At 33.7% G+C, this 16,217-nt stretch overlaps 3 protein-coding genes across 7 annotated transcripts in view; 2 read left to right on the top strand and 1 right to left on the bottom strand.

Moving 5' to 3' along the window:
• Nucleotides 1-1,059: 1,059 nt before the first annotated feature.
• Nucleotides 1,060-7,338, top strand: LOC110029776 (probable glucuronosyltransferase Os01g0926700). Of its 2 annotated transcripts, none has more exons than XM_020732206.1 (4): nt 1,060-1,396; nt 3,552-3,940; nt 4,989-5,230; nt 6,265-7,338. In XM_020732206.1, the coding sequence occupies exons 1-4, from the start codon at nt 1,279-1,281 to the stop codon at nt 6,776-6,778; spliced, it is 1,263 nt and encodes a 420-aa protein (XP_020587865.1). In that variant the 5' UTR covers nt 1,060-1,278; the 3' UTR covers nt 6,779-7,338. The 2 variants fall into 2 exon arrangements, with proteins under 2 accessions (XP_020587865.1, XP_020587866.1); XM_020732207.1 differs by having other exon boundaries at nt 1,327-1,396; nt 3,556-3,940.
• LOC110029777 (E3 ubiquitin-protein ligase At3g02290-like) overlaps nt 6,679-16,217 on the bottom strand; it is a 27,899-nt gene continuing 18,360 nt past the window's right edge. For 2 of the 4 annotated variants that reach the window (XM_020732208.1, XM_020732209.1), the window contains exons 3-5: nt 15,655-16,069; nt 14,158-14,267; nt 10,821-11,190 (exon numbers count right to left, since the gene is read on the bottom strand). In XM_020732208.1, coding sequence (XP_020587867.1) covers nt 11,164-11,190; nt 14,158-14,267; nt 15,655-16,069 — 552 coding nt within the window. In that variant the 3' untranslated portion in view covers nt 10,821-11,163. Of the gene's footprint in view, nt 6,753-6,783; nt 6,819-10,820; nt 11,191-14,157; nt 14,268-15,654; nt 16,070-16,217 lie in introns of those variants that run through there. The other 2 variants (XR_002294575.1, XR_002294576.1) reach the window with 2 other exon arrangements.
• LOC110029778 (DNA polymerase delta subunit 4) lies at nt 9,552-10,641 on the top strand. Its single transcript, XM_020732210.1, has 2 exons — nt 9,552-9,895; nt 9,974-10,641. Exons 1-2 carry the CDS (start codon nt 9,712-9,714, stop codon nt 10,174-10,176), a joined length of 387 nt encoding a protein of 128 aa, XP_020587869.1. The 5' UTR covers nt 9,552-9,711; the 3' UTR covers nt 10,177-10,641.

Below are 16,217 nucleotides of genomic sequence, written 5' to 3'. Positions count from 1 at the left end.
TATATATATATATATATATCATCTAAAATCAATTTTAAATCCTCTAATATGTGGTAGATATGTAAATGTACCCTTGTATTAAATATTATTTAAAGATAACATCATATTAATTTAATTAAAGGGCACCAAACAGCCATTATAGAAAGCTCAGAGAACTACTAAAATTCACGGAAAAAAGAATGGTTGGGGTCGGTGAAAGGAGAGTAGGGTGGTTGAAAGAAACATAAGAGCTGCAGTATAGTTTTATGAAGCTGACCTCCCATCAAATCAATTTTTATTTTTTTTTATTAAAATTAGTTAAACATATTTAAAAATAAAAAAAAACTAAAAATATTGATATATAAATTAAATAGCAAACTATGATGTATTATTAAGGAAATTTTACATCTCACATTCGCAAAATTGCCCATATTATTCATCAAAATTACAACAGGGATACTTGCACATTGAACCAAGTTGATTAATAATTTTTTTTTTAATTTGATTATTTAAATTATAAAAAAAATTGCATGGCCCAAAATTATATTATTCCATGTGTGAAATCAGCACAAAATTAAATAGGGGCATTTACATACATACCACACAATTCTTAGGTATCAACATTTCTAACACTTAAAACCTTCCGAATAATTCATACCACATACACTCACTATTTTAAGCTCAAAAAAATAAAATACACATTTTCATGCATAAGTAAAGCAGACGTGTATGTAAAAAAAAATTTTAAGTTTGTGTTAGATATGTAAATATATAAGAATTGAGAGGTATGTAGGTAAATATTCCAACAAAAAAATGAGCAGTTACAAACATGCCACCTAATTCCTATGCATTTACATATCTAACACCTAAATTTCATATTGTACGTTTAAAAAATATCACTATTTTAACTTTAAAAAACTGAAATACATATATTTTCATGCATAATATAAGATTGGAAAATATGCAAAAAAAAATAAGTATGGGTGCTAGATATGTAAATACATAAGAAGGAATGGTATGTTTGTAAATCTTCCAATTAAATAATAAACCAAGCCAACCTCTTTCACCATTTCTTTAAGCAAAGCTCATGCGGAAAACGCAGTAGCCAACTGCCCCTCCTTTTTCTTTCTATAAACTCAAATTACTCACTTTTTCTCTTCAGTGTCACCAGCCCTCTTCTTTCTCACCGGTAACCAAACCAGAAGAAAAATCTCTCCTTTTTTTTGCATAAAGAAGGAACAATTATTATTAAGGATTTCAGGCTGAGAGCTCCATTTAATTTCTTCAAGTTTTCTGCTAATGGCGAAGACGAAGGAATGGGGAAGAAAGGCTATTTTTGTTCTTTTTCTCTCACATTTTGTTTTGAGTATTGAAGCGTTGAAGATGGAAGGGAGACGCAGCGCTGAAAGGATATCAGGTGCAAATTAACTTTTTCTTTCTCTTTTTTCACTGCAAATTTCTTTTTTCTTATGTAATATCATGAATTTGAACTGACTTTTTTAGCCTAAATATTGTTCTTTGTGTTTGGTGGTTAGAGTTTTGATCTGCAAGTGTTTGGTGCCACATGTATCTATTTCTTCCCAAATTAGGTTTTTGGACTTTCTTCTATTAACCAAAGGAACATGACTTAATAATAATTATAATGACCTCATAAAAAAAGAAGGGGATAATTCCTACAGAGCACCTCAAACACTGTTATTTACAAATGAGGCACCAAGTTGATTTTTTGAAACTATTGAGCTGATGCATTTAGATGTGCCACGATCAAACCATTGAGAACTTAAAAAAAAAAAATGAAAATATGGGTTGGAGTTTTACCATGATTTTTTATATATGGGCGAGAATTTGAAAAATGAATTAAAGAGGGTGCTTGATTTGTAAATAGCAATGTTTTTACTGCCCTATATGTAATTGCAAAATATTAACTTAGTGGGAAAAACCCTCTCACTAACTATATTCATGTCAATTTTTTAAACCCTCCATCCACTCAATTCATACCTGTTATATGAAGGCTATGAAAAAAAAAGAAAATAAAATAGGGTAAATTGTAAATATTAAGAAAATAAATAGAAACAAATAAGTGAGTCTCATAGTTGAACAAGGAGATCCTTTTCAAATGAAAATCACATTAGAATATTATGACATATTTTACATTAGGATAGGCTTAAAGATAAATAAATTTGCTTTGAAATTAGTGCAATAACTCTTCATACACAACACTTATCTTCTAGCCAATCAAACAAATTTCAAGTCCATAGTGATACAAATTGCATCAAAATATGTTGATGCAAATTTTAAGCCCATATTAAACTCTGTTTTAGTTTATGGATAATCTTATTGGACATTTACAGGAGGATGTACCTTGGTGTATGCTTTTTGTTGATGATATCTTCTTGTGGATAAGACGAGAGAAAAGACCCAAGGAAAACTTGAATTATGGAGGTCTATCTTGGAGTCTAAAGGCCTTCATTTGAGTAGAACCAAAACTGAACACATGGAATGTAATTTTAGTAGTAGTAGCTCTAGTAACATAAGTGTAACTTTGGGTTATCAAATTATTAAAAAGTGTGAACAATTTAGATATCTTGGATCTGTTTGTACAAACCGATGGTTATATAGATGGGGATGTTAATAATAGAATTCAAGTTGGTTGGTTGAAGTGAAGGAATGCTTCGGACCTTTTGTGTGATAGAAAAGTACCCCTTAGATTGAAAGGAAAACTTAATAAGATGGTGGTGAGACCTGCAATGCTCTATGGCGCTAAATGTTGGCCTTTAAAAGAGAAGCAAAGAGAAGCATAATACTAAAAGCATAATACTAAATTAAGTGTTGCCGAGGTGAGAATGATTAGGTGGATGAGTGGCTTTACACTTAGAGACAAAATGTGAAATGAATATATCCTGTGATGTACAAAATTAGAGAAAGTCGTCTTAAATGGTTTGGTCACATTAAACGTCGACCATATGATGATCCAATTAGGAAAATAGATGTTTTAGATTTGACTTATTTTAAGAAAGGCAGAGGTAGACCTAGCAAGATTTGGGCTTATCGTCTAAAAAATGATCTTCATTTATTAGAACTAAATGAAAATATGACACTAAATAGGACGCAATGGAGAAGACGCAATGGAGAAAAAAGACTGGAGAAAAAAGACTCATGTAGCCGACCACACGTAGTAGGATTAAGGCTTTGATATTGTTGTATTAAACTCTATTTTTTACATGAATACCATTTTAATTATACATCAAAAGGTGTATTCCACTTTTAAGAAATTTGTGATAATGGTCTTTTTGATATGAATGAAAAAAAATTTGGCGTTAGACATGTAAATCCATAAGAATATGTGCCATGTATGTAAACGCCCCAACTAAATATCAAAGCTATTTTTTACACAAATCTAATTTGACAGCTTATGAATATGATGCTTCTCCTTAAATCTTACTCAGCTTAATAATCTTTTTACTCATTATCATACTTCTTTTTCTTAAATTACATCTCTGGTTACTAACTGAATGCTTTTTTTAAAAATCATATGTTACCGTTCTCTCCAATTCTCATTCCAAAACAAATAGGCAGTGCTGGTGATGTTCTTGAAGACAACCCTGTTGGAAGACTAAAAGTCTTTGTTTATGACCTACCAAGCAAATACAATAAGAAGCTTGTTGAGAAGGATCCTCGATGCCTAAACCATATGTTTGCGGCCGAAATTTTCATGCACCGCTTCTTAATTTCGAGTCCGGTTCGAACCATTGATCCCGACGAGGCCGACTGGTTCTACACGCCGGTTTATTCTACGTGTGACTTGACTCCTAACGGCCTTCCCCTGCCGTTTAAATCCCCAAGAATGATGAGAAGCGCTATTCAACTTATCTCAACAAGGTGGCCTTATTGGAATAGAACAGAAGGAGCTGATCATTTTTTTGTTGTTCCTCATGATTTTGGTGCGTGCTTCCATTATCAGGTAATCTCATGCCTATTTAGTTATCAAATATTGTGTTATGATTCGAGTTAGGATTGACGGAAAAGATATGGGGAAATTTACATACATAGCACACGAATCTTATATAGTTACATATCTCACAACTAAACTTCCATATATACACACATAACCCTTAAAATTTTCATATCACATTAAAAATAGTACTATTATCATTTTTAAAAAGTGAAATACACATTTTAATGCATACATTTAAAGCACCAAAGCGTACATATATGTAAATATGCAAGTTTAATCATTTAAACGTGAGATGTGTAAATACATAAGAGGTGTATGCTACGTATGTAAATTTTCCAAAAGGATATTCTATCTTATTTGTCTCATTAATTGTTAAGTATAAAAGTGATGTATGTGTATTTGTGTGTATGCTTAAATCTATATTACTTGTTTTACTTACTAGATGTTAATCATGGCCATTGGTTTTGAATCTAAGAGTAGCATGTGGTTTAGTATAGATTTTCATTGTGTATCACTTATTTTACTAAGTATATGTTCATGATAGCCATTGGATTCGAATTCAGTGGCAGCATGCAATTATGTTAAATTTTTTTGGGCCATTTACAAACATACGGCCCAATTTCTATGTATTTACATATCTCACAGCTAAACTTTAATTTTTACATTTATACCACACAAATCATTCACATCACATCAAAAGTACCACCATTTTAACTTATAAAAAGTGAAATGCACCTTTTCATGCATAGGTAAGGCGCCATGCTTGTAAAAACTGAAATCAGGTGTTAGATATGTAAACACATGGGAATTAAGTGATAGATTTGTAAATATTCCAATTTTCTTCTAAATTTGACTCAAATTCAGGCCTAAGGTGAAATGATCAAGCTCATTAAACATAGAATAAATCAAACATGAACATGATGTTTACGAATAAAGTTCAAAATGAGCAAACTTTGAATAAATTAAGTTGAGCACAAACACATATCAAACTCGCTATGCCTCGGCTGACAATGTCTCTACTTCTAACGCAACAAATGTGCCAATGGTGTTTTAGGAAGCGAAGGCGATAGAACGAGGAATTCTTCCATTGCTTCGACGAGCAACTTTAGTTCAAACATTTGGACAAATGAATCATGTATGTTTGAAGGAGGGATCTATAACTATTCCCCCATATGCTCCACCGCAGAAGATGCAAGCTCACTTGGTTCCTCCCGAAACTCCTCGTTCAATCTTCGTTTACTTTCGAGGCTTATTTTATGATGATAGTAATGATCCTCAAGGCGGATATTACGCAAGGTATTAGCTCTCAAATCCTCTCTATTCCTATTTATTTACATATTTAGCATTAACTTGAATTTTTTACATGCATACCACCTTCCATATGCATGAAAAAATATATTTTACTTTTTCTTTTATATATTTAGATGATAGTATTTTTGATGTGATATGAAAGATTTGGGTTGTAGAAAAGCAAAAAGTAAAGTTTTGGTGTTAGATATGTAAATACATAAGAAATGGGAGGTATGTATGTAAATGCCTCTAGAATCTTATGAAGATATACTAGACAAAAAAGTACAAACAAACAGTTATAATAAATTGTTTTTATTTTTATTTTTTTTTTATTTTTTTTCATGAAAAACTCATTAAATGTTCTATTTATGTAGTTAAGAATGTGTTGTAATATTTGCAAATAAAATTTCTATGCTTAGAAGCTAGCGCAATAGAAGAATAATCTTATTGAGTCTGAACTAGAATTTAGTGGTGGAAGTAAAACCTCAAGTGAAATGGGGCAACTGAGGGGCTTTTAGGATATATATGTAATTGCAAGAGAAAACAACCATAAAACTGGTATATTATACATTAGGAAGATTTACATACATACCACTCAATTCTTTTATATTTACAAATCTAACACCTAAACGTCAATTTTTACAAACATGATACATGCAACCTTTCCTATGCATAAAAAGGCACGTATTCCATTTTTTTTAAAGTTATAATGCCACAAATACATAAGAATTGTGGTATATATGTAAACAGCACAAATAAAAGGGGCATTTACATACATACCAACCAATTCCCATGCATTTACATATCCAACACATAAACTCTACCTTCTATATATTTACACCACCAACTCTTTCATATCCCATTTAAAATACCTCCATTTTAACTTTCAAAAAGCGAAATACACCTTTGTCACGCATATGTAAGACATCATTATGTGTACATAATTCAAAATTTAGATGTTTAGATATGCAAATATATAATTACAAAAACAGCAGTTCCCACAAAGAGAACTTACCGTAGTTTCTTCAATCCATGAGCAGAGGTGCCAGGGCATCCGTATGGGAGAACTTCAAGAACAATCCTCTCTTCGACATATCCTCACAGCATCCCATCACATACTACGAAGACATGCAGAGATCCGTGTTCTGCCTCTGCCCCCTCGGCTGGGCTCCGTGGAGCCCTAGACTCGTCGAAGCGGTTGTTTTCGGCTGCATTCCGGTGATCATCGCCGACGAAATAGTCCTCCCCTTCGCCGACGCGATCCCGTGGGACGAAATTGGGGTTTTCGTCGCGGAAGATGATGTTCAGAAGCTCGATACGATCCTCACATCGATACCTCTGGAAGTCATATTGAGGAAGCAGAGATTGCTCGCGAATCCGTCGATGAAGCAGGCGATGTTGTTCCCTCAGCCGGCTCAAGCAGGCGATGCGTTTCACCAGATCTTGAATGGGCTCGCGAGGAAGCTCCCGCATGGTGAGAATGTGTATATGAGAGAAGGGGAGAAGGCTTTGAATTGGACCGCGGGTCCTGTGGGAGATTTGAAGCCTTGGTAGGGGTGAAGGGGGTTTTTGCAATTTTTTGGGGAATTTACATCTGTAGCACCCGCATTTACTCATTTTATACCAAAATTTCGTTTTTATAAACACAGCATCTAACTTATCACTCATTATGCTTTTCAAAACATAGATAAAATATTGTGTTTGCAAAAATCTAAATTTTGGTGTGAGATATGTAAATACATAAGAATTGGATGCTGCCAGCGTAAACAATTTTCAAATTTAAAATTATATGTTTTTAGTGGGGAAGTTTATATATGTAGCACTTGATTCTTGTCATGTGTATTTATATATCTCACATCTTCATGTTTAGGGTATATACGTATGCATAAGAAAATGATAATGGTGCTTTTTTGAAGTAATGTTAAAGGATTTGTGTGATATGTGTAAATATAAAAGTTTAGGGGTGAGGTATGTAAATACAGAAGAAATGTGTGACTTTTATGTAAATGCTACTATTTGTTTGATTATCCCAGCCAATTTTTATTTGGGGGCATTTGCATGCATACCGCCCAATATAATGAATTTAATTATCCAATGCTTAAATTTTATTTTATTTTTTATATTTATGCCATCCAAACCTTTAATATCACATAAAAGTACAACTACTTTAAATTTTTAAGAAGTGAATACACTCTTCATGGATAAGTAAGGGGGCGTGGATGTAAAAATTGAAGTTAAATTGAAGTTTAGGTGTTGGTTGAAGTTTAGGTGTTGGTTATGTAAATACATGGGAATTGAGTGGCATGTATGCAGAGCTTCCTTTTTATTACTATCTATCATTTCAGTATCTGACATGAATCTCGAGGTAATATTTTGAGCAAAAAATATCCAAGCTTCAATTAAAAGTCATCCAGAGCTCTGATTTCAGTTAACTTATGGTCAAACTGTCTGGTTCGATGAGACAAACCCAATGATATAAAAACTAGTCCAATCTGAGTTAGATCAAGCCCTGATCAAATCATTAAACCACTCTTGGAGGATTTCTGAAGGCATTTGAAAGGTCAAACGTATGTCGAATCTAGCGAGTTCATAGTCAAATCGAGCGTCTCGACAATAAGAATCCAACGAGCCCAAGATTGTTCAATTCTGACATCGTTAAGGCACTCAAATGTCCATCAAACACCATTTGATCGAGAGAAGCTCTCCGGACCGTCCGATAAAAATAGTTCATATTTCTGCATTAATTGCACCCAAAAAAACTATAAATAGAGCCACACCCCTCACATGAAGAAGAATGCTGGAGAGAAAACTTGAGAAGAACAAGTCCAACATCATTCATGACATCGTCGATCGTCGTCGACCACCACCGGCCGTTAGTAACCAATGTCGACCTCCATCGGCCACCGCCAACCACCGCTGACCAGACACCTTCAGTCAACGTTGTAACTTAGAAAATCTAGTACATTTTTATAACTATATTAGGCCCCGTGGTTTTTTCCCTTTACGGGTTTTCCAACTTATGGCGTCATCACAGGTTGTTTCTCTTTCATCTGAGTGCATGTTGAATCCTCGTGCAAAACTAAAACGATAATTCATTACTCTACTGCCGCAAATTTTCTAGAATGCATCAAGTACTTTGAAGTAGGTTGAGTGCTTGTGAATAAAACAATGCAAATTAGCTGTTTAATGGGGCCTTTATTGTGATATGAAGGTTATGGGCTCAGATTAAGTAAAAGAATATTATATATAGAATCCGGATGCATTCAGACTATACGTACAATGTTATATATATTATGTACAACAATATTATAGATGAATTTCAGATGCATCTTGACTGCATGTAATATTCTCACCAAATTAAGAGAGTAGAGTCTTATGTGAATGTAGAGGTATAACTATCTAGATCAACTATGTTAGCGTTAACATATGAGTAATATTTATGATTGGAGCATTTATTATTATAATATATCATTATATTGAGGATATTCTTATTTATAGAATTTTTCTTTGCTATTGTATTCTCTTGCCATGTTACTTAATTAGCTGTTCATAATTACACTTACAAATCAATACTTAAATAAAATTATAATGCTTATAATAACTTTCAAAATTTTTTTGTTTTCTAAAATAATTTTGCGAACTAATTTTACACAACTGCACCCATTTAAAATGGATATTTGAGTGGATGAACTTAATCTATAGTAAACTTCCAATATAATAAAATAATTAGCATGTAATCTATAAATAAATATTTTGTTTTAGAATGCTCATTATAACACAAATGATATGTTTATCAACTAAGAGTGAAGGTATATATTTAATTTGTCATTTAATTTTTGATTATTTACAAAATAGAAATTCATTAAACTTTCACTCAAATATTACAATTCAAGAAAGTTAACTCATATTTTCACTCTATCAAATTCCATATATATATAATATACATATATATAAATAAGCTCATTTAAAGAGTAAAATGTCAAAATAGTCATCGACTATTTAAGCAGGGCGTTTTTAGTCCAATGTTTATATAATTGTTGAAATAATCCCCCATCATTTTAAAATTAGTTATAATAATTTTTCATGTGTATTATTTTCACCTCAATTTAAAGAGTCTGCATACTATTTTGACACTTTTATAAACTTTAAAACAAAAACAGTTGCATATATAAATAGTCCAAGACTATTTTGACACTTTACTCAAATTCAACTGTTTTAAATACAATCTTAACAAAAAAAATGATAAAAAATAATATCCTCGGTATTTTTTTATTTATTATTTGGATTGAAGATGATAAAAATGCAATATAGTTCCTATAATGATGAAAACTCTCAAACTGGCTAAGAACATTAAGCCGGCCGGGCCCGCTCCAAAACAAAAAAAGGCCCACGAACCCATCACCGACTATCCGTCCATATAAACGGAATTCTCCCGTCTTCCTCTCTCCTCTAAATTACTGCATTTTGAATTTGAAAGAGAGAGAGAGATGGCTTCAGCCGACATCAAGGGTTTCTTCCGGCAGAAGAAGGGAGGCGTGTCGAAGAAACCCTCCTCCTCCTCCTCCTCCAAGAAAAACTCCGGCAAGTCAATCCTCCGAACTGCCGCGCATGGATCGCCGGATTCCGCTCAAGCCGCACCCCTCATCACCTGTGGAAAGCTTGATCTCCAAGGTACCTCTCCTTCATTCTTCTAAACTATACACCTTCATGCAGTTTCGAAAAATCCTAAAAAACGGTTTGCCCTAATAGCTGATAACGAGGACAGCGAGGAGAAGCTGCGACAATTCGACATGGAGATGAGGTACGGACCCTGTGTGGGGCTCAGCAGGCTCGAGCGCTGGGACAGAGCGTGTTCTATGGGGCTTAATCCGCCGATGGAGATCGGCCATCTTCTCCGTAGCTTATCGGGATCAAATCCCAAGCTGGAATGCCTCTGGGAGGGTAGGGTTTGATTCGCAAATATGTAATAAGTTGATTTGGTGTGGAAGAAAAGGAAAATGCTTAATGGTAATGGTAACTCCTTTTTTATGTCAGCTGCATTTGCAATGGAGAGATGTATTTGACTCTGATTTTGGTGTGTTATAAGCGTTTTAACACTGTTCTGTTTCTTAGCTGAACCAATTTGTGATTCACAGAGGCTTGTGTTGCACTTTTTTTATTATCTCTAATCTGAAATTTGGCTATGGCTTACGTTTTTTACTTTTTAGATGTAAATATCAAATTTCAACTGTTAGATATGCACATACATAAAAACTTCTTTCAGACAAACCCGCTTATGAAAACATATAGCAGGAACTGCAGCTTCAGTGAAAATTTGTCTCATCGTTGATAAATTTTATCACTCATACCCTAAAGCAGTTCATTCATTGTAAATATTAGAAACTCCCCTCTTTTTTATTTTAACATTTACATACATACCACACAATTCTTATGGACTTACATATCTAACGCCTAAACTTAATTTTTTACATTTCTAAGACTCAAATCTTTCCCATCACATTAAAAATATCACTATCATTAATTTTAAAAAAAATGAAATCCACCCTTTAATGCATAGGTGATGTGGTATTAATGTAAACATCAAAGTTTAGGTGTTAGGTATGTAAATACATGAGAATTGTGTGGCATGCATGTAAATCTTTGAAGTCGGCTGGAAAGAACCGTAAAATTGCATACAAATAAAAATAAAATTTCAAAATGGTGCAGCAAATAAATTTATATAAAAAAAGGGACAAAAGTGGAAAAACGGCACTTTAAGACACCAGAAGGGACTTTCAACATTGCACTCATCAGGTAGAGATAATTTAGAGTGGAAAGCAAAACTTACAGCTCATGAAATTGCTCCATACCGTAAATAAGAACCTTCAACACTGCAACTCCGATAGTGTTATTTACAGATTTTATTTCCTTCATGGAGATTTCTGCTAGAAAAACCTTTATCAAGTACTCTCACAGAACTCCATCTCCTGCACGATAACAAAAAATACAAAGAAATTTGAGGTGATTTCATATATAGCCCTCAAATATCATCTATTTAAAACGCTACCACCCACAATTAATAAAACCCAACACATTTTTATTTGTTTTATTAAATTCCCATCAATTTGATCATACCAAATGCAGATATATAGCTGGAATTCATCATTTTGAAGAGAGAAAAAAAAAATAAAACAGGTTTGTTTTGTAAATAAGAATTTTTTTTTAATCATACATGCACAAATCTCCCTAGAAAATATTTAGAAAATCGCTTAAAAAGTAAAAAAAAACTGCGTACAAAGCTGAGATTAAGGCGGCAAAAAGTTAAAAAGCTACAGAAAATTAAGGGTGCGTTTCAGGCAACTTATCGGCTGCGGCGGCGTTTTAAAAAACATCACCTCACGGTTTGGATCGTGCGGTCAGAGAACTTATATGAAAACTGAGTTTTTATTTAACATTAAATACGGGTCATGGGTCAAACCCAAACCCCGCGGTCCGTGTTTCGCTAAAAATTTTGGCGAGGCTGCCCTCGTCCCCGCACGCAAAGCTCTAGCAAGCCCTTCCTTCCTCTCTAAGCGCACGAATGAGCTTCTATAGGCTGCTCGAGGTATGTTTATGCCCTTGTCGCTAGCTGGGAAGGCGAAGGGATCGCTGCTTGCAAAGACCACCAAAACTCCCATCTTTCTCATTCCTACTCTCAGCTCCGACCAGAAACCATCAAAAAAGTTAAGCCTGTTCGCACCCTACTTCTTCGTCCCATATTTTGGTTTGGATAGGTTCTGGCTCATTTGCGACGAATCTCCTCATTGCAGAAGAGCAATTTGAGAAACAGCTTGCTCTTTTGAAGCCAATGTATTGAGACGAATCTACTCACAACAGAGAACAGCCAAAGAACAACCTGGTTCTAATTGCCGTCTTGAAAGAAAAGTTTTTGAACAATGAGCTTCCATACGTGATGGGAATTTTTGGAGAACTTTCATTTGAATCAGGTAAAGCTGGCAATGGACAAGGAGATGTACACTCAAGAAATATTTCAAAACCATTGGCCTTGAACAGTTTGTATACCTTAGATCTCCAGACATGTAGTTTTCAATTATAAGCTCTGTGGTGACCAGATTTTTTATGTTGGTTATTAGAATTTGAGAGAGATTGATTGATAGTGATGGAGTTATGAATGATAAGTTTCATTTTTTGAGTTAGCGGAATCCATAATGAGAGAGAAATGAACAATTGATGAAGAAATTGGAACGAAGAAGAGAAATTAGAAGAAGAAAAGGAAGACAGAATGTAATGACAGAAATCTCACATATGAATTTATGAATCTTCAATACATTGCTAGGTACAATACAAGATTATTTATGGAGTAGCTATGGAGTAAAGAAGTTCTTGAATAGAAAGACCAGGGAATCTCAAGTACAGTTGTAACTGAGATATTCCCAAGTGGTTGTTATGAGATGTGCTACCTGATCTTGAAGTCTAGAATTTTAGTTGTTATCAAGTTGTTGAATAAATGGACGAGTGGAGTGATATTACATCACCTCCTGTGCCCTGAAATGCTATGGTAACACAAGGAGACTTGAATGGTAATTAGTTTCAGGCTTGTACATACATGCTCATGAACAATTACATGACCATTGACATGAATTTCCTTGCAAATTCAAAACATATTTTCTAGTCCAACTGTCCAGCCTTCAAATGGTATGATCTCATTTAAGAATTTTTAGTTTCCAATGCAAGCCTTTATTGTGCAAAAGATAGATACAATATTTTCATGTTATTATGCCTTGAAGCCTTCCTTGCCATCCAAAATGGTCATTTTTTCGTAAACATGTGCAAATCAACTATTTTTGAACTGCACAAACCAAACAACTTATTAGCTTATTTAGTTCAAGAGAAGAAAAGTTATTTATCTGCTAACAGTTGCAAATCAGTTGTTTTCCAAACGCTAAAACCAAACAGCCAGCCAATTTATCATTATAAACTACTTGTCACGGACAAATAATCCCACATCGGCTAGGTGTAGGGCCGAAAAACAATATTTAAGTTCTGGACTGTTCACCTCTCTTAAGGGCTCTTTTGGGAAGCGACAAGTGGTATCAAAGCAGATTACTGCCTGTCAGGTGTGTGGACTCTCCCCTCGATGGAGCCGATCCGTGACGAGGGCGTCACGTGATTGGGTGGAGGAGAATGTCAGGACAAATAGTCCCACATCGGCTAGGGGGAGGGCCGAAAAACAGTATTTAAGTCATGGGCTGCCCACCTCTCTTAAGGGCTCTTTTGGGAGGTGACATGCTACTCAGCAGCTTATCAGGATAAACTGTTTATCTGGATAAACTGGATAAGCTACAGATACCCCGAACAGACCCTAAAGCTAATATTGAAGGGGCATTTATATACATACCACCCAATTCTCATATATTTACAAATCTAGAACCTAAACTTTGTTTTATACGTTTATATAATAAAAAATTATTCGTATCACATCAAAAGTATGACCCAAATCATTCATATCAGATGCATAAAACCCAAATTCTTATATATTTACATATCTAACACCTAAACTTTGTTTTATACATTAACACCACCCAGAGCATCCATATCACATCAAAATTATCACTACTTTAAAATTTAAAATGTAAAAGAGGCGGAACATGCAAAAGAAGCGAAACACCACAATATATTATTTTGCCCAATACTTAAAAAAAAACAAGTTGGTGGTTTTGCCCACCAATGAAAATACACCTTTTTATGTATAGGTAAGGACGGCAAAAATGTAAAAATTGAAGTTTCGGTGTTAGATATGTAAATACATAAGAACTAAGTGGCATGGATGCAAATCTTCCAATATTGAATAAAAGCAAGAATCACTTCACAAATAAATGACTCAATGAAGATTGAGAGTACTTTTAAATAAGGAAAAAAGAAGAAAGGATTAAATAAAAAGATAATAAAAGTACCTTCCCGCAAATTGGACAACTGTCGCTTCTTTCCATCCACTCATACATACAGCTCAGATGATAATAATGAGAGCATTTTGTGTCAATCTTTGGGTTTTCTGGATTGTATTCTGCACAATGTCACAATACAGAATTAGATCATAAGAATAATGCACTTAGAACCAAAAATATTATTTTATTACACTAATAAATGTTTAGGGATGATTGAGAATATGTCCGAGACAACTGCAATTGTTTGTATAAATAATTGTGAAATATTGGTGTAAAAAAAAGAGTTTTTTAAGGTTTTTTTGAATACCATAGAAAAAAGCTGGACAATAATTTAGTTATAACTATCACTATTAGATGTCTGATTGCGACAAGTTAGTTCTCACCAAAAAAAAAATTCAAAGATATAACAAACAATTGCAGCCAAATTGGGAAATAGCAATAGTATTAGCAAGGCTTTGTCAAATAAAATTAAAATATATATATATCTAAATTAGAAGTGTAATTGAATCAAGTTGACTCGTCCGCTTGCTTGAACTCAACTTGATAAATAATTTGTTAGCCGAGCGCAATCAGTTGACAATCCAAGTTTGAGTCAGACTTGACTCTACTCATTAGCTCAGGAACCAACTCATTTAAGAATATCAATATAAAATACACTTGAAATATATTAAAATTCAAGATTTAATATATAAATTATTTAAAATATTTAAAATTTATATTTTACTTCCTTAAATCTAATGATTTTTTATTATTTCTCCTCTTATCTCATTTTTTTTATCATTTTACTACAACAAATTGTCTGAATCAAAATCAATTTTCCCCTTTATAATGAACAATTTAGCTCATGAACCAACTCAAACTCGATTAATTAATCAAGCTCAAGTTGGAGGTGGCTCAATTTTGACTTGACTTGTTTATAACCCTAGTCCCGAACGCACATTGAAGACCAACAACTACCAAAATATTGCACCTAACCATCTCTCATATCAAATAGTATGCAGGCAGTTAAATACATCCCACCCAATTCTTATATATTTAAATATCTAGTAAAGTGTCAAAATAATTTCATGATTGTTTACACATTCCATAGTGTATAAAAGTATCCAATTAGCCCTCGAACTCTTTAAATTACGATTGAAATAGTCCTTCATGTGGACTATTACATCCTATATTAAAAGAGTCTAGGGTTTAAATTAACACTTTTGTAAACTCTAGGACTAAAATGGCCCCTGCAAAGAATCATGAGACAATTTTGACACTTTTTCTTTACACATCTAACATCTAAACTTTACTTTTTTACATTTATACAACATAAATACTTCATATCACATAAAAAATGTCACCATTTTAACTTAAAATATGTGAAATTCACCTTTTAATACATAGGTAAGCTGACAGGTTATGTAAAATTCAGGCATTAGATATGTAAAAACATAGGAATTGAGTAGTTTGTATGTAAATCTTCCAATGTCATAACTAATAATAACAGTTGATAAAATTAATTACCATCAAGACATATGGGGCAAACATCCTCATCTTCTAAACTTCCTTGCACATATCCTGTAGAATATGTTTTGGCAGACAAATCTTTTTCTCTATCAGATTCGTCTTCAATATTCAAATTCTCAAGCTTCTTACCACTACCCAACTCCACATCTGAGTCACTGCCGCTTCGAACTCGTCTATGATCAGTTACGTGACCCGTTATCTTTTCACGCCTTGAGATCAAACCATCATGTTGTGAACGAGAATATATCATGTCATTGCTATTGAATGGAAGAGGTCGAGGGACGAGGTGGTAGGTATCGGATAAAGAATCATTGGCTGGAGAGAAAGTAGCTGTTGTCGAAGTCAGGGGTGTGGCAACAGCGACGGCGGAGGCAGAAGTATGCCCCTCGAGTCTTTGAAAAGTTGGAACGTGCTATAGGAGATTGAAAAATGCTTGTGATGGTAAAAGTGCGTCAAAAATAGAAGATGATTGAAGGAATATTTACATACATACAACTCAATTCCTATGTATTTACATATCTAACACCTAAACTTCAATTTTATATATATATATATATATA

This window comes from Phalaenopsis equestris, unplaced genomic scaffold, assembly GCF_001263595.1.
Source record: "Phalaenopsis equestris unplaced genomic scaffold, ASM126359v1 Scaffold000600, whole genome shotgun sequence".
NCBI classification, from domain to species: Eukaryota; Viridiplantae; Streptophyta; class Magnoliopsida; order Asparagales; family Orchidaceae; genus Phalaenopsis; species Phalaenopsis equestris.
The sequence above is the reverse complement of the archived record's forward strand: the minus strand, read 5'-3'. Positions and strand labels throughout refer to the sequence as shown.